The sequence below is a fragment of the Stigmatopora nigra genome, chromosome 20, assembly GCF_051989575.1.
Source record: "Stigmatopora nigra isolate UIUO_SnigA chromosome 20, RoL_Snig_1.1, whole genome shotgun sequence".
Classification (NCBI taxonomy): Eukaryota; Metazoa; Chordata; class Actinopteri; order Syngnathiformes; family Syngnathidae; genus Stigmatopora; species Stigmatopora nigra.
In genome coordinates, this window is record NC_135527.1 from 6,382,753 (window position 1) to 6,399,140 (window position 16,388).

A 16,388-nucleotide genomic window follows, 5' to 3' on the forward strand; every position below is an offset into this window, starting at 1 on the left:
TCATTCACTGTATCTGTTGTTATTCTCGTACTGGTCATTGTGGTAGTATACTCTGTACTCAAAAAAAGGGTAGAAACCTGTGCTGTTTGTAATATTTAGCAATAGCATAACAAAAACAAGGGGTTTTGTTTTGTTTTTTTCATTTTATTTTGTGGGGAATAGCATAGTTTTTGTACATATTGCAGCTCGAGATCATGCTCCAATCTGTATCTCATTAAACACGGGGACGAATGCATAAAAAAAGGAGATTTAAAAAAAAAAAATTACGTCTTGGTATGTTTTTTTTAATGAATTAATTTAGAAATGTCCTTTAACCCTGCCCCAAGATGGCGGAATTAGCCTTTTAGGCTCTTACCATATTTTCTTGTATATAAACCGTGTTTTTAACTAAAAATATATATTTATTTGGGTATAGGGCTATTTGCATACAATACTTGCTATACTCTTATTCACCAGTAGATGTCAGTAAAGTAATGTTTACTATTTGTTGGTTATTTTCTGTTTTGCAGGAAAAAAACAATGAATTAATTCCTTATAATATTGAGACTAATGTGTTTTTTATTCATAAAGTATCTCAGAAATAGGATTTTTCTTAAGATTTGCCCTTCAAAGTAATACATTTGTACTCCCTATTAAAACCATGAATATGGATTATGAAAAAGTGGGCGACTTATATGCGAGAAATTGTCAAATTTAATGATTTTTTAAGGGTTAAAGCTCCGGAGCAGTACTTCTTTTGGTGGTCTTGAATTATCTACAAGGGTAAGGAAGTTTATTTATTTTTTTGCTGTACAAATGTTCTGTAACAGTGACCTCAATCTCCCTCTTTGTTTACTTAGCCACTTCATGGAAATCTGCCCGGCGATACTGGGAATTTCAACTTTCTGATGCACAGGTGTTCCACTCACAAAAGATAAGATTATCCCAGGCCGGACAGTAAACATCACCTCGTGATTTGTAAGTTTTTGAACCGTCAACCATCTTGTTTGATTTTTTTTTTGGTCAAATTCATGCCAACTTAATTTATCACTTCTTTGTCATTTTAGAGGAATTTTGAGTCATTTCGTATTGATTTTTAGGGCATTTATGGATTTTTTTTTGCACATTTCCAGCTGACATTCTGTTGTTTTTAGGCACTTCAAAGTTTCTCATTAACTACAGCTGCCATTGACGTGGCCATTTTAAACAATGACCAAAAATTCAACAAAATCAAAACATTTGATTTTGCATGTACAATAAGTATGAGCACGGGTGCGGGTCGGACCCCACAGTGGGCCACTTTCGGCCCGCCAGCCTTATGTTTGACACCCCAGTACATTTTGTCTCATGAAGAAATACTTTTTTTCCCCTCAGTGGCGACCAATCCGAGTACTTTGTACTTCAGATTACTTCAGGTGGTAGTAGTGAGCGGACGCTGGTGAGGCTGATGTACGAGGCAATGCCGCTCCTTTCGGCGTCCGGTCCCGGGTTCTGCTCGGGGTAGGGGTCCGCATAGAGCTCCACGTAGGTCTCGCCAATCTGCTCGCCGACGTCGTCTTCGTCGTCTGTGAGCGCCACCTGGTCCGGGTCGACTGCTTGAGTGGTCTCTGGCGCGGTGGCTGGGTCGCCGGCGGCGGCGGCGAGGTCGACAACCGGGTGTCGCGCCGACCTCCTCTGGTCGCGACTCTGTCGTTTGGTCTGACGTTTTTGCGCTTCTTTCTCCCTACGGCGAGCCTGGCGTTTATGGAGGGCGCTCTCCTCGGGACCCTCGTACCATTTGGCGTCAATAATCTGGTTCCAGACGTCGACGACACGTGCCCTCAGCTGTAAGGACGCCATGGCGAATTTCATGCCTTGGCGGAAACGCCGGTTCATGAAGCAGTAGACCACCGGGTTGACGCAGGTTGATGTATAGGACAGGAGGTGGATGAAGGAGATGGGAACGCCGCTTAGCCGTTGGACCACCTGTGGGTCGTAGGCTTGCCATGCATTAACCACGAAGATGGGCGTCCAGCAAAGGAAGAAGAGGCAGACGATGACTAGGAGCATGCGGACTACACGCTTCTTGGCTAGGAGGTTGGCTGTGTTGCCTCGGAGGCCCACCCGGGCACCTGCTGCTGCTTGGGCGTTTCGCTTCTTTAGGTGGAGGTAGCATCCGTCACCGTCGATGGCGCGCAGGCTGCTGAAGCTTGCTGGCCTATCTGCAACAAAGACAAATAGTGGGATTCAAACTTGTTTCCGATTGGTGCCGATCGGTAATTACATTTTTTTTTATTTAGTGGGGGTGTCGAAGCTGATCCCAGCCAACTGAGATGAATAGCCATTCAACAAGGAGGAAAAAGGCGTGCCATGGAGAAACTACACTCTACTGGAATTGAACCCACGAGCACCAAACTGTGAGGCCGACCCGCGCACCACTTCATCACCGTGTCGTTCAGTTTTTTTGTATTAGATTGTTTTTTTGCCCAGAATTTTCAAATACATATTGTTTGTGTTAATTGATTTCAATTTAATTCAACTTGAACTTATTAATTAGAACTGACCAGGAAATGTTTACAATTTTTAGAAATATTTTTGGAATTCAAAAATTAATTGAAAATTGGAAATATTATTTTTTTTTGTCTTTTTTTTTAAAAGTCAACAACAAAAAAACTAGCAAATTATCAAAACTAACCTATACTTCTCCATTTTTTATCTTTATCTGAATTTTAGCAGGAGCTACAAAGTCTCCACCCAACAATTTACAATCCTGGGCCGCTCAAAGTGACACTCTGGGCCCACTCTAGGCCCCCACCCCTCCACTTGGACACCCCAGTACCTCGAGCAGACGTCCTATTGGACAACTCGAAGCGAATTCCTTTGTAGAGCTCAACGGAAATAAGACTGTAGGCAGTCAAGATGACGATCCCCGGCAAGAAGAACAACAGGAGCAACAAGGACGTGTACCTGCCAAAAAACACCATATCACAAATCCATTTCTCATCCAGGCCCCGCCCCTTTTCCCTGCCCTTACCAGTACGCCAGGAGGTTTTGCTCTTGCCACATCATGCGGCACATGTAGCCCTCGGTGTTGTCACGGCGACGGAATGGCTTGAGGGAGCTGGAGAAGATGTACGGCATCATGAGGGTCATGGATGTCAGCCATGTTGCCGTGATGACCTTGGCGGCGTGGGATTTGGTCTGCCACGTCCTGGAGCTCAGCGGGCGGCAGATGGCGCTGTAACGTTCCAGCGCGATGGCCATCAAGTTGTAAGTGGAAACGCTCACCGACACCCCTGAGACAAAACAAACCCCAAATTTGGAACCCTTGGCGGTCGCCCGTGTTGCACGTGGCGAAAACCGACCCTGCACATTGAAGACAAAATGGATTCAGCCACCAAAATAGCAAAGAATAAGCTACAGGTGCCATTTATGAAATACATTTTCTCATTTGGTGCCACAGTGGATGAAATATGGTGTGGACATTTTAGATACTTTTTTTTAAACTTCAATATTTATTCCTAAATAAGTGCTAAATCATAAATATAAATCATGTATTATAAATGTAATCTATATGCTAGTTCTTAGCTACATTGACTACTATCATAAATGTAATCCATATGCTAACTTTTAACTACATTGACTACTAGCATAAATGTAGTCTATATGCTAACTCTTACCTACGTTGACTACTAGCATTGCGGTCATCTATATGCTAACTCTTATCTACGTTGACTACTAGCACAGATGTCATCTATATGCTAACTCTTATCTACGTTGACCACTTAATTATTTGTATTTGTGCACCTCCCCACTTATTTACGTTGTTGATTAATTAATTTAGTATTTATTGGTTATTATTTATGTTTTGTTGTTGTTATTTGTGCACTTTGTGATGACACTTTTAATCGAATTATAAAAGCATTGAATTGAAAAAATATTAAGCTTATACGATCAATTCAAACGACCGATGGCAAGAAGTAAAAAAATAAAAGCCGGTTGGCGCTCAATTATGAGCTTTTTTATATATATATATTTAGGGTTTCGACTTCACATTTAAACTGACGATGGATATTTAGTGTTTGTATTTAATATTTAAATGTTAAAGTTGCTAAAAATTGTTGTAAATGAGTAAGTTTGAAATTTCCGCACCATATTTGAAACACTATATGGCACTAAATAACCTGTTTGCAGCTTTAAATCCCAGTGAATTTTTAACTATTTCAACCAGAAATGTTTTTGTTTTCACCCCCCAAAATACCATATCCTACCCATAAAATACATGACAATCTTGCAGGTGCTGTTGCCAAAATGGAAGGTCTTCATGATGTTGGGGATGAGGGTGAAGGGGATGCACACCAGGGAGACCATCAGGTCGCTGATGGCCAGGGACAACAAGAACAGGTTGGTGACAGTGCGCATGCGCCGATTCCAACCCAGAACCGCGATGATGAAGCTGTTGCCAACCACACTGAGTAGAAAGATGACGCAGTAGAGGAACACACGCACAAAGTACTCCACATCTACGTGCAGGGAGGAAAAAGATCCTTGGCTCAAAAAATGGCAAAATTACGATTTAGAAAAAAAAAAACTCCAATCACTACCTTTCCAATTCACGTCCTCCCGAGCGACTTTCCGGGGCTCGCAACTCGAAGCGTGGCCGATGCCCAATTGGCATAGAAAGCGACTCATTTCCGTGGAATTCAGCATTTCGCTGACGTTGAAAGTTTCCATGGTGAGGAGAATTATAATAAAAATATTTAAAAAAATAATTATAAAAGAAAAAAAGGCATGAATAGTAAGCCGAAATGAGCGCGTTTGCACCCCGGCGTGCACTGAACACTCTTGCCTGGGAGTGCGCGCCTGAGGGATCTAAGCGAGATACCGTTTCGTGACGTCATCACTCAGTGACACCGGGCGCAACACAGCCCCCCTTCACACATCATGGTGACGTCATGCGCCCAAAGAGCGAAAATATTGTCATTGGATATGTTTGTCGGAATTATAAACAGGTTACTAAATGTTTGTTTTTTAAATTGCATTTGAAGTATTTTTGATTGGACGTCTAGAGTCATCAATGGCATTATTGACATGTACAGCCAGGCTTCCTAGTTGAAATTAATCAGAAGTCTGCCGCTGTTTACAACTATAAAAAAGAGTAGTTATAGTTTTATGGGCCGTCAAAAGAGTGTATCTATATTGCATTGACATATTTTTTCTTTCTTTATTCTTATACTTCTTCCCTACTTCCAGTTTTTAATGATGTCATTTATGTTCCAAGCAGCTTCACGCAACACAATGTTTGGAAATGGGAACCAATCAGCGACCAGCAATTTCCGTGCGGCTTGGACCAATGGGCGTGCCGTCGCATCTTTCTATGGTTACGTTCAGGTGTGGTAGGACCTCATCCCTCATGATTTAAAGATCTTTTAATTTCGCCCAAAACGTGACGCTTACGCCCAAAAAAACATGGACGACGGCGCCGAGATGTCGCTAACTATCGCACAGCTCGTCCGACGCCTGAAGGGAAGCCATTTACACGCTCAAATGGAGCGAGAAGCCAGAGTGAGTATGCTAAAGTGTTAGCTAGCTAAAAGTACTACAGTGGAAAATACTGCCTGTGGGGCGTTCACTTGCTATAGTTAAATCGATGTGTGGTATTTACTGTAATTTCAACGACACTTGAACGCAGCACGTGTACTGTTGACATTTATATATACATATACTTACAATTACGACTCTATATGGGGATAATTAGTATTTTATTTTAAAAATGAAATATAATGTGTATATGTTTGTGTTTATATGGAAGTATTTATCTGTGTGTGTGTTTTAATTGCATGCCATTGATGGCGAAAGACAATGTTTTATTCCCATGACGGCAATGGACGTCCAATTAATTTCCCAATCCTTCTTAGGAGTGTTTACATCAACCAGAAATCCAACTGGAAACTTTGAAGGACGACGTTCGGCATTATCTCCGAACATCAGGTTTGACGTTGCGTCAAATCCTTGATGCGACACCCCATCCTATATGACTGCCATTAAACCATGTTGTTGTTGTTGTTCTTGTGTACAGGCTGGGAAAGAAAGCTCCAGAATGCTGTACATCGAGAATTACTCATGTAAGTTTCATTTCAAAAGCTGACCCGTCGTCTGTTCGAAAAGAAGGCATGGAAATGTCAGCTTTTTTCTGTTTATTTCCAGCTGTCGACTTCCCCCGAGCCTCCCGGCGCCCCCACCGGAGCACCTCAAAGAGCCCTTGGCCTACATGCGCAAGGCCCAGGTTATTATTTATTACCACACTTTCCGCACTATAATGCGCAACTAAAAGATTTCAATGTTCTCAAAAGTGCACCTTAGTATATACTTCTACTGGAGCTCCATCTAGTGCATCTGTAACACCCCCTATTATTACTACTACTATACAACTACTACTACTAGTACCACTACTACTACTAGTACAACTACTACTACTACTAGTACAACTACTATTACTAGTACCACTACTACTACTAGTACAACTACGACTACTACTAGTACAACTACTATTACTAGTACCACTACTACTACTAGTACAACTACGACTACTACTAGTACAACTACTACTACTAGTACAACTACTACTACTACTAGTACAACTACTACTACTACTAGTACAACTACTACTACTACTAGTACAACTACTACTACTACTAGTACAACTACTACTACTACTAGTACAACTACTACTACTAGTAGTACAACTACTACTACTACTAGTACAACTACTACTACTAGTACCACTACTACTAGTACAACTACTATTACTAGTACCACTACCACTACTAGTACCACTACTACTACTAGTACCACTACTACTACTACCTCGACTGTCACTACTACTACTACTACTACTACTACTGCTACTGCTGCTGCTGCTGCTACTACTACCACTCATACTACTCCTGCTACTACTACTACTCCTGCTACTACTGCTACTACTACTACTACTGCTAATACTACTAATATTACTACTGTTCCTAATTGAAGGTGCATCATTATAGTGCAGAAAATCCAGGTGCTTATCTATATCCCTTCCACCTGTGTAACTTCAGAGTTGGTTAACTTCAATTGTTACTTTCCCCAATTAGTTTTCTGTTTGACTTTTCACCCACAGGCCGACTGGGAGAGGCGCATCTTAAAAAGCTTGAATAGCATGAGCACAGAATTGGAAGTCCCTCTAGCCCGAATGGTAAATGGTAAATTTAGCTTCCCGACGCTAGGACCATGTCTGATGGACGTCACTAGGACGTTAGCATCACCTGTGATTTTTTTTTCTTGCAGAGGCCCGTTGCTGAGCAACAGGAACTAAGCAACAAATGGAACGAGATGGGTACAGATGAAACAGGTAATATTCATGAAACACATTAAAATTAAATAAAAACTACATTTAAAAAAATGGAGATTCTCAAGCAGGACGCAATGCTACCGTGACAATTTCAAAATAAAATAACACATTCAGAAAACTCATTGACGTTTTGCAGGGAATTTTTTTTAACTTTTTTTAGTATCTTGGAACAGTAATATTTTGTATGTAGACATATTTTTTATTTTTTGCAGACTTGAGTCGCTTCAAACCGGTTTACGCCCCCAAAGACTTCCTAGAGGTGGTGGTGGGCTTACGGAGCCCCAACCACGACAGTGGCGTGGACACCGGCGCCAGGAGCCACTGGGGCCTCATCCACGTCCCCCTCGATGTCAAGGATATCACACAGCTGGTACGGGATGTTAGCTTGGTGCTAATGCTACACTTATATATACATATTTATTTTATTTTGCTAGCGAGGAGTCTACGCGGAACTCAGCCTTGTCGACGGACAGCTGGGAATTGACGACAATTCACATCCAGGTACTCAACTTTCATATTTCATTTTTTTTTGGGGCAATATTTATATACGCCATAATGACGTCATTCAAAATGTTGTGCTTTATGTGTGTATATATGTATGTATATATATATATATATATATATATATATATATATATATATATATATATATATATATATATATATATATATATATATATATATATATATATATATATATATATATATATATATATATATATACACATGTGTGTGTGTATGTATACATATATACACATGTATACGTGTATACATATGTATACATATATATACATGTATACATATATATATATATATATTATTTATTTATTTTGTATATATTTATTTTAATGCAAAAATAAATAGGTATATATTAGTGATAATTTACTTACTTAATTTTGAAGGAAATATATATTTTTTTCATTTTGTATAATTTTAGCTAATACATCCAAATGACCGTATCTTCTATACTATAAGTCGCAATTCTTTCCTACTTTCGCTTATAAATCTTTATTTTTTCATGCATTAATCAAAAAATAACTATAAATCCTTGATTCCAGACTTATTTGAAAACAACTACGTCGAGGTTGGAAAGAGAGGTAAGACCCCTTCGTGGAGGTCCTATTAGGCTCCTCCTTCTCATCCTCTGGCGGCCATCAGTTCTCGCCGAGCGGGACGGCGCGGCGGCGCAGCAATACAGTCGACGGGGGTGCCCTACCGGGCTCCGGGCAGACCTCTGGGCCCTCCTCCTGAATTCTGTCAACCAACCACAGGTTTGTTACCCACACACTGTACACCCATGTTTGTTTTAAAGCAGCTGTCACCATTCCCAATGTTGTTTTTTTTCCCCGCCAGACCTTCGCAAAAGCTGTGCTTACTGTATTTTACGGACTATAGGTCGAAAGGTCGCGTTAGCATCGAGGCTAATAGAAGATTTGTAGTAATATCTCATTTAGCGTGGGTCATAGATTTGCAGGAATTAGTCAATTGGGGGTGGTTTTAATATTATTTTTATTTTAATATTATTTTTCTTTTAATATTATTTTTATTTTTGTTTTAGTGTTATTTTCATTTTAATATAATTTTTCATTTTAATTTTAATATTATTTGTATTTTTATTTTTGTTTTAATATTATTTGTATTTGTATTTTAATATAATTTTTATTTTATTATTATTTGTATTTGTATTTTCTGGACTATAAGTCAAAAGGTCGCGTTAGCATTGATTCTAATAGATGATTTACAGTAATACCTCATTTAGCGTGGTTCATAAATTTGCAGGAATTGGTCAATTGGTGATGGTTTTAATATTATTTGGACTCAGGGTAGACACTGCCCCCTGGTGGTGATTGAAATAATCTCCAATTAAGATTCGTGTTTGTGTTATTGTTCCAATACTATCAACTTTTCATAGATTTGGTGGTAAATTGGCGAGGTTTTATTGTATTTTTTATGTGTGTTATCAAGTTTACCCAAAAAAGAGCCACTTACAGCCCGGACGCTCTTTCAAAGTTTTATTTACACAAATTCATCATCTGGCTCTTCTGCGGGAAGACACTTTTATCACCTGCGTCGCCATTCATCACCCAAACCGGAGACATTCCGGAGTGGAGACGTCACTGGAAAAACGTTATCCGGGTTTAAAAGTTCGGGAAAAGTTCACCCCTGTTTTTTCAGGCCCCCAAAAACTAAAAACTATCTTTTATTTTTTAGGATGCTATGCATTACGAGCAGTTGAAGGTCGGCGTCCTTCAACACGACCTTCTGGTGGACAAGCTCATCTACAAGGTAAACAACCCGCATTTCGGGTCAAACTCGGGGGTGCTTAAGTTCTTACCCAGTTTTTTTTGTCCTCTTGGCAGGACGTCAAATTGACAGCCAGCAATGATGACTACTACTTTGTCTTTGAAGACTTCCTCTACCAGGTAGGCTGTTTTTCTTCGGGTAAGCCGAGCCAAAATGGCCGCCCTGACTTGTTGGGGGTGTCTTTAGGTCTTGCTGTGCTTCTCCCGCGACGCCGCCATCTTGGAGCACTTCAAGTACAACAGCGCCACGCCCCCGAAATCGTACATTCAAGGTTAGAAAAAAACGCACCCGGGTTTAAACCACACATGAATCGCATGTTGTGTTTTTGTCTTTCAGGGAAAGAAGGGGATGAAGATTTTGCTGTTTTTTACCCTCCCAATGGTGAGCCATTCTTCTTAATTTATATATTTTTTGTTTTTCTGGTCAATTTAAATGAGTTTATTAGTTTAATATTGCTTAAAAATAACTTTGGTTCAGAAATATGTGATTTATGGCTTATTTTGAGGTCTTTTCCATTGATTTTAATGGGAAGCTTGCCCCTACCAACATGGCCAAACGGCAGCCATCTTGGTAGGGGCAAGCTTCCCATTAAAATCAATGGAAAATAATTAAAAGGTTTTTTTTCGTGCTTCTGCCTGCAATTAAAATGTTTATCAGGACTAGATTTTTGGGATGAAAATGTATTTATCTGCTCAAAAACCAAAAACAATTAAAAATAACAATTTAGGTTAAATTAAAATAACAAAAATAACAATAATAAAACCCATACCAACTGACATGTTAACATAACATTTTTTTTCTTATCATTTTAGCCCCTCCCACAAAAAAACATAAGTCACATCCTAAAGACCTTTTATTACGATTATTATTGTAGGGCGGCCATGTTGGTAGTGGCAACCAATGACAAAACATTGTTTTTTTTCCATTTAATTTGATAACAGGTTTGGTTCCATTCCATGGCTTCTCAATGTACGGTAAGTCAAACCACGCCCACCAAAACGCCGCCAATCGCCCTTTTAATGAAGACTCCGCCCCCTAGTGGCGCCGCTGTGCTTCCTGTACAACGAGCCGTCCAAGTTATACGGCGTCTTCCGGGAGACGTACACCCGCTACTTCTTCCGACTGCACTCCCTGTCCTCGGCGTCCTCGGTAAGGCGTAGGCGCCGTCGCCAACCCCGCCCGACCCCGCCGCTTAACTGACTCCGCCCCCACAGGGAATTGTGTCGCTGTGTTTACTCTTCGAGCGACTTCTGCAGTCGCAGTTGCCACGCCTCTTCTTCCATCTTCGGCAAATCGGAGCGCAGCCGTAAGTTGCAAATATTAATATCAAATATATTACTCGCCACTAGATGGCAGTGTTAATGTTTAGAGTTTAATAATACGATATAAAATATAGAAAAGGGCTAACTCATTATTAGGGAATGTTGCCCTGACCGCTAGAGGGCAGTGTTTACATTTTGGAGTTACATAACAGCGTGTATTTATGTATTTCATTGTCTTTTTATAGGTTGCGGATCGCTTTTAAGTGGATGGTTCGAGCATTTTCGGGTTATCTTTGCACCGACCAGCTGCTTTTTCTTTGGGACAGAATCCTAGGCTACGATTCGCTGGAGCCTGTTGCGGGTAACGTTTATCATCTTTAATTGGATTTATTTATTATTTTTTTAATGAACTTCTTGTGGCAATTTTCTTTCAGTTCTGGCCGCCGCCATTTTTGCGTTTCGGGCCGAGAATTTGATGGAAGTGACGTCTCTGGCTTCGGCTGAGGTATATATGCTTTAATAACTGGAGGATCTAATTATAAAATGAATATTAAGTGGCCATTTTTTTTCATTTCCAGGCTGTTCTTGCTGATCTTTCCACCCTGAAAGTTATGCCCCTCCTCCAAATATTCCTCTTTGGCGTCTAACAAAGTACAAACCTCAAAAGGTGAGGTTTTTCCAAATTCAATTTGTGGGCGTGGCCTTAATCCAATGTTCAAATCAATCAAAACTGTACAATATAGTCACTTGAATTGTATATATATATTTAAAAAGTGCATCCAGGAATAAATAAAACATTATAAAACATCACAAGTTGACTTAAAAAAACTTTACAAACAATTTGGGAGGGTTGTTATCCTCACCTGTATCAAAAACTTTCAAAAACACACTCCAAAAAATCGTAATCAATATATAAACACAGTGCGCGAAGAATTCTGGGAGATTGAGTTCACCCAGAATTTAGACATCGTAATCCGGCAAGGCTGAATAGGCGACTCCGCCCACCGCAGGGCCACCGGCGTGTAATGGGAGGAGCCAGCAAAACACAGAACCTGACGGGAGCAAAATTTTTAAATGAAAAACCTGCGACCGGTCGTTGACGCCGGTCTCTTACCTCGGCCGAAAACCTCACGAAGTAGTGCCAGTTTAGGCTTGCGTGTAGTTTGATGATGCGGTGGCGTCCAATCACGCTCTTTTAGCATTAACCTGTTCTTCAGCTGCTCGATGGGGGTCTCGTCAGCAATGATGGACGCCAGCTGTTGGCGAGATGAAAATTCAGCTTTTAAAACTCAAAAATTAGCAGCAAAATGACTGTTTTTTGAAGGCAAATTGCCAAATTTTGAAGAACAATTTATTGTAATTCAAGATTTGGACGCCAGAGGGCGGGTATCGCTACATTAACGCTTGTACAGTATAATATATTGTTTTTTCTCGCTTATAACTGAAAAATTGTCAAATTCAACAATGTTAAGGCAATTTTAAGGGTATGGCTTTTACGCGAGGGTGGCTTATATGCGGGTAAAATCTATCCCAATTTTAAAAAATTACCTGATCGTAAAAAATAACCAGGACGAAAACTCCAAAAAGCACTGACTCCACCAGCAGGATGATGTAGTGCACGCTGAAATCCACAATCACACCCACGTTAGAGCCACATACTCGCCGGGCGTGCCCAACCGAGTCCAACTTACACAATCAGGTGCTTGGTGGGCGTGTCCTCGACCTCAGAGCCCCGCCTCTCGCTCCGAATTCGCCACAGCCAGGCTGAGCCCACCAGCAGGACGGCGTAAACGCTAGCCACGCCTGACGGGGCGACGACGGTTAGCATCTTGTCAGGGCGCGGGGGTGCTGTAGCGGGTATGTGTCGGCGGCGCTCACCCGTATAGAAAAGAAACTGGATGAAATACTTCTGGTTGAGTTCTCCCACGCAGTTGTTGATCCACGGGCAGTGATGGTCCATCCGACGGATGCACCTTTGGCAAACCCGGCAGTGATGTGCGCGGGGGGGTCTGTAGGTTTCACAACGGCTGCAAACCGTCCAGCCCTGGCAACCCTGGACCACGCCCCAAAAAACAAAACAAGTCAGGTAAAGTTGTTTTTCAGCACCAATTTTAGCTCAGATTTGGGGTTTGACATCCCTAATTTAAGGGTTTATTGGGACTCCAAATGGAGAAAATGATACAATGGACGCCATCTTGTTCAAAGGTCAAATCAAAACAAGAAATAATCACCCGGTCGCTCATCCTCGAAGTCTGCGAACGAAGGTCGGAGAAATCCAAGGCTGTATCGGGAAGCGGGACGACACCTGTGAATGGATCAGATGCCTCGGTTTAAGGGGAGGGGCTTAGCAATGCTGTGACGTCACTGACCAGGGTCCGAGAAGACCGCCTTCGAGTGGCAGGTGAGTAGGAGGAGCAAAATGACGTTGAAGGCCGAGGCATGTAAACTGCACCACACGCTGTTGGAAGGCAAAACATGAGAAAAAATAATAGAATATGACTATTAACCAATGGGGAAACTATGATTAAAAAAACGGACTGGTGACAAATAATAATATTAATTGCTATCTGTCAAGAGAATTTAAAAAGCGTTGAAATAAGCGGGGGAGATGACGTCATAACCCCACCCCGTCCCGTTAATTAACGTATGCCGCCCACCTGCCCGAGTACGCAGGGATGAGGACGTGCTGGACCACCACGTAGTCCGCGTAGAAGATGCTGAAATACGTCAAAATCAGGCAGACCACCCCGCAGGGGTCTCGCCGGCAGCGTAGCGGCGCCATCTTGGGGAAAGCTGGGCCCCTGCGAGCATGCTCCGTTTCCGGATGACGTTACTTGATACCGTCACAAAGAGGTATAGTCGGTCTCGCTCGGTGTTGCCAGATAGTGTGGGTTACCTGACTTTTTTTCCTGACATTTACCTCCGTGCTTACTGAACTGGCGAATTCGGTGCATCTCATTCTTACATATAGAATGGATATTACGAGTTAAGCATTTGTAACCTCCGGTTGTATTTGCGCTGGTTCTACGATGCTGTAAAGTTGGAGGCTGTCTTTACGATCTGGCAACTGTCGGCCTGGGAGGCGGTCTCCGGTGAGGCACTATCAGAATGAACGATTCCTCTGAGAGTCTCATGGAGCTTTTCGTGACTAAAATGACGTGAAGTGTTTCTAATTTTCCAAAAGTCTTTCGGCTTGGTCCACATTTTGGTACGTATAGAACATAAATATAATTGTATTTGATATGAAAACGTTCCTGCAGCTAGATGCCAGTAACATTCACTTGCATTGACTCGCTAACGGAAAATGCTACATTCGAATTGCTAAATAATATACATTAACATATAGAGTGCTGGTAATGATAAATACATTGATTTATGTGTGAATTGGCTCGAGCTCTTAACTCATTTAACTCGCAAATTAAATGAAATGATTAAAAATCTGATAAATCTGTGACTTAACCGCAAATTGTTGGAATCCCCAGCACACGAGAAGACAGTGAAGGCAACATTTTTTACATGTGTTGTGTATACGTAATGAATCTTCTTATGTTTTTCTAGGGGAAATGGCCACAAGAATGAGGCTGAAGCTAAAAACAGTGTTTGTCCTATACTTTCTTGTTTCCCTGCTTGGTCTCATCTATGCACTGATGCAGCTGGGTGAGCAAAATAAAGCATTCCATTCCAAAAACGCATACACTTGAAACACTTTTCCCTCCAGGTCATCGTTGCGACTGTACAGAGCACGACATGCCCATGGAGCGTACCATTTCTCGACTGCGGGGGGAACTGCACCTCCTCCAGGAGCAAACCAAGAAGTCAGAAGCCGGACGACGACCCCCGAAAGACTCCTCCCTGCCCACCGTGTTTGTCGTCACGCCGACGTACGCCAGGTAGCCCAAAACGTCGTCGTTGGGTTGGTCTAAAAAATCAGCCATGGACGCTTGTCCCCCCCTTCGTCAGGCTGGTGCAAAAGGCCGAGCTGACCCGCTTGTCCCAGACCTTCCTCCATGTTCCGGAGCTTCACTGGATCGTGGTAGAGGATTCCCAGACCAAGACCCCTCTGGTTAAGCAATTATTAGTCAAGTCCGGACTGACCTACACTCACCTCCATGTTCCCACAGTCAAAGAACGAAAGCTGAAGGAGGTAACGAGCCAATAGGACGCCGTTAAATGTCTTGACGCAAAATGACAACAACAAAAATAACCCCCCAGGGGGATCCGAGTTGGTTTAAGCCACGCGGCGTGGAGCAACGAAACGAAGCCTTGCGTTGGTTACGAGAGCAACGGTATTCGCCCAAGGGACGAGGGGGCGTGGTCTATTTCGCAGACGATGACAACACCTATAGCCTGAGGATATTCGAAGAGGTATGAAAGGTGAGGCCGGGACATCCTTCGAGTTGAAGTTCATGTCCTTATCCTAGATGAGGGACACGCGACGAGTCGCCGTTTGGCCCGTGGGATTGGTCGGAGGGATGAAGTACGAGAAACCGGTCGTGGAAGGAGGAAAGGTCAGAAACGCTGCTGCTACTTCGAGGTCAACTTTTTTCTCAAATTGTCCATTTTTTCCTTTTTTGTAGGTGGTCCGCTTTCACGTAGGTTGGCGTCCAGGACGTCCCTTCCCAATGGACATGGCCGGTTTTGCAGTGTCCCTCAAATTGCTTCTGGAGAAGCCCAACTCCTGTTTTGACGGCGACGCGCCAATGGGATTCCTGGAAAGCAGTCTTCTGCAGGGTCTCGTCACAATGGACCAACTTGAGCCCAAAGCGGACAATTGTTCAAAAGTAAGTGGACATCAACCAACCACAATAGAAAAAAGTGTACTACCCCCATACTTTACCACTTTTTCCCCCAAACTTTACCACTTTTTGTCCCACATTTTACCACTTTTTTCCCACCCTTTACCACTTTTTTTCCCAAACTTTACCACTTTTTGTCCCACACTTTACCACTTTTTATCCCACACTTTACCATTTTTTGTCCCACACTTTGCCACTTGTTGTCCCACACTTTAACAACTTTTTCCCACATTTTACCACTTTTTTGTCCAACACTTTCCATTTTTCTTACCTTTTCCCCCTTTTTTCAGATCCTGGTATGGCACACGCGTACCGAAAAGCCCAAAATGAAGCGAGAAGACATCATGCAGTCTCAGGGTCTGGGCTCTGACCCGGCCGTGGAGGTCTAACAATACTGTTTATTTTAAAACAGACTCAGTCCTGGAACCCTTCATCGGTTGTCGTCCCGTGAAAACTATGCTACTAAGCTATTATCGTTTTGCATGGTTAACCACAGTGATGCCTTTTAGTGTTAACATAAAAATCTGTCCACGGAACTTTAATAATTGCTGATTGTATGTTGTCTATTTATTTGCATCATTTTTTGCGACCATGTTGCAGGAAATAAACTAGTTCAAATGTTTCTGCCTAATCGGACGATGACATTATTTCATTTTGTGGGTGGGACTCTAACTCAAC

General features: G+C 42.0%; 4 protein-coding genes across 6 annotated transcripts; 2 read left to right on the top strand and 2 right to left on the bottom strand.

The window, feature by feature from the left end:
• Positions 1-16: 16 nt before the first annotated feature.
• On the bottom strand, positions 17-4,843 carry LOC144213253 (cholecystokinin receptor type A-like). Its single transcript, XM_077741600.1, has 5 exons — positions 4,563-4,843; positions 4,230-4,481; positions 2,993-3,254; positions 2,798-2,925; positions 17-2,180 (listed from the first exon to the last, which is right to left on the bottom strand). The coding sequence occupies exons 1-5, from the start codon at positions 4,690-4,692 to the stop codon at positions 1,381-1,383; spliced, it is 1,572 nt and encodes a 523-aa protein (XP_077597726.1). The 5' UTR covers positions 4,693-4,843; the 3' UTR covers positions 17-1,380.
• tbc1d19 (TBC1 domain family, member 19) lies at positions 3,039-11,728 on the top strand. The gene is made up of 22 exons (XM_077741608.1): positions 3,039-3,228; positions 4,256-4,362; positions 5,243-5,523; positions 5,877-5,949; positions 6,038-6,083; positions 6,166-6,244; positions 7,118-7,192; positions 7,285-7,348; positions 7,561-7,718; positions 7,783-7,849; positions 8,407-8,445; positions 8,507-8,619; positions 9,560-9,634; positions 9,709-9,771; positions 9,839-9,923; positions 9,989-10,033; positions 10,594-10,626; positions 10,692-10,801; positions 10,867-10,958; positions 11,160-11,275; positions 11,349-11,419; positions 11,493-11,728. The coding sequence occupies exons 3-22, from the start codon at positions 5,428-5,430 to the stop codon at positions 11,559-11,561; spliced, it is 1,569 nt and encodes a 522-aa protein (XP_077597734.1). The 5' UTR covers positions 3,039-3,228; positions 4,256-4,362; positions 5,243-5,427; the 3' UTR covers positions 11,562-11,728.
• LOC144213257 (palmitoyltransferase ZDHHC3) lies at positions 11,658-13,748 on the bottom strand. 2 transcript variants are annotated; one of them, XM_077741606.1, is made up of 8 exons: positions 13,572-13,748; positions 13,284-13,372; positions 13,146-13,219; positions 12,793-12,967; positions 12,606-12,717; positions 12,463-12,535; positions 12,029-12,170; positions 11,658-11,966 (listed from the first exon to the last, which is right to left on the bottom strand). In XM_077741606.1, the coding sequence occupies exons 1-8, from the start codon at positions 13,694-13,696 to the stop codon at positions 11,875-11,877; spliced, it is 882 nt and encodes a 293-aa protein (XP_077597732.1). In that variant the 5' UTR covers positions 13,697-13,748; the 3' UTR covers positions 11,658-11,874. The 2 variants fall into 2 exon arrangements, with proteins under 2 accessions (XP_077597732.1, XP_077597733.1); XM_077741607.1 differs by having other exon boundaries at positions 13,280-13,372; positions 13,572-13,722.
• On the top strand, positions 13,577-16,341 carry b3gat3 (beta-1,3-glucuronyltransferase 3 (glucuronosyltransferase I)). Of its 2 annotated transcripts, none has more exons than XM_077741605.1 (8): positions 13,577-13,767; positions 14,473-14,571; positions 14,633-14,804; positions 14,875-15,058; positions 15,127-15,279; positions 15,336-15,422; positions 15,492-15,695; positions 16,001-16,341. In XM_077741605.1, exons 2-8 carry the CDS (start codon positions 14,478-14,480, stop codon positions 16,097-16,099), a joined length of 993 nt encoding a protein of 330 aa, XP_077597731.1. In that variant the 5' UTR covers positions 13,577-13,767; positions 14,473-14,477; the 3' UTR covers positions 16,100-16,341. The 2 variants fall into 2 exon arrangements, with proteins under 2 accessions (XP_077597731.1, XP_077597730.1); XM_077741604.1 differs by lacking the exon at positions 13,577-13,767 and adding an exon at positions 13,802-14,122.
• Positions 16,342-16,388: the final 47 nt, after the last annotated feature.

Bases quoted from the DNA above. Each gene is read 5' to 3' on its own strand.
- tbc1d19 (XM_077741608.1), top strand. From the start codon at position 5,428: ATGGACGACGGCGCCGAGATGTCGCTAACTATCGCACAGCTCGTCCGA. The intron at 8,620-9,559 runs GTTTGTTACCCA...TTTATTTTTTAG, and splicing joins ATTCTGTCAACCAACCACAG to GATGCTATGCATTACGAGCA. The intron at 10,034-10,593 runs GTGAGCCATTCT...ATTTGATAACAG, and splicing joins TGTTTTTTACCCTCCCAATG to GTTTGGTTCCATTCCATGGC.
- b3gat3 (XM_077741605.1), top strand. From the start codon at position 14,478: ATGGCCACAAGAATGAGGCTGAAGCTAAAAACAGTGTTTGTCCTATAC. The intron at 14,572-14,632 runs GTGAGCAAAATA...TTTTCCCTCCAG, and splicing joins CTATGCACTGATGCAGCTGG to GTCATCGTTGCGACTGTACA. The intron at 15,696-16,000 runs GTAAGTGGACAT...CCCTTTTTTCAG, and splicing joins AAGCGGACAATTGTTCAAAA to ATCCTGGTATGGCACACGCG.
- LOC144213257 (XM_077741606.1), bottom strand. From the start codon at position 13,696: ATGGCGCCGCTACGCTGCCGGCGAGACCCCTGCGGGGTGGTCTGCCTG. The intron at 12,968-13,145 runs GTGATTATTTCT...GGCGTGGTCCAG, and splicing joins CTTCGAGGATGAGCGACCGG to GGTTGCCAGGGCTGGACGGT. The intron at 12,718-12,792 runs GTGAGCGCCGCC...TCGCCCCGTCAG, and splicing joins CCAGTTTCTTTTCTATACGG to GCGTGGCTAGCGTTTACGCC.
- LOC144213253 (XM_077741600.1), bottom strand. From the start codon at position 4,692: ATGGAAACTTTCAACGTCAGCGAAATGCTGAATTCCACGGAAATGAGT. The intron at 4,482-4,562 runs GTAGTGATTGGA...CCCTGCACGTAG, and splicing joins GGAGGACGTGAATTGGAAAG to ATGTGGAGTACTTTGTGCGT. The intron at 2,926-2,992 runs GTAAGGGCAGGG...GTTTTTTGGCAG, and splicing joins CAAAACCTCCTGGCGTACTG to GTACACGTCCTTGTTGCTCC.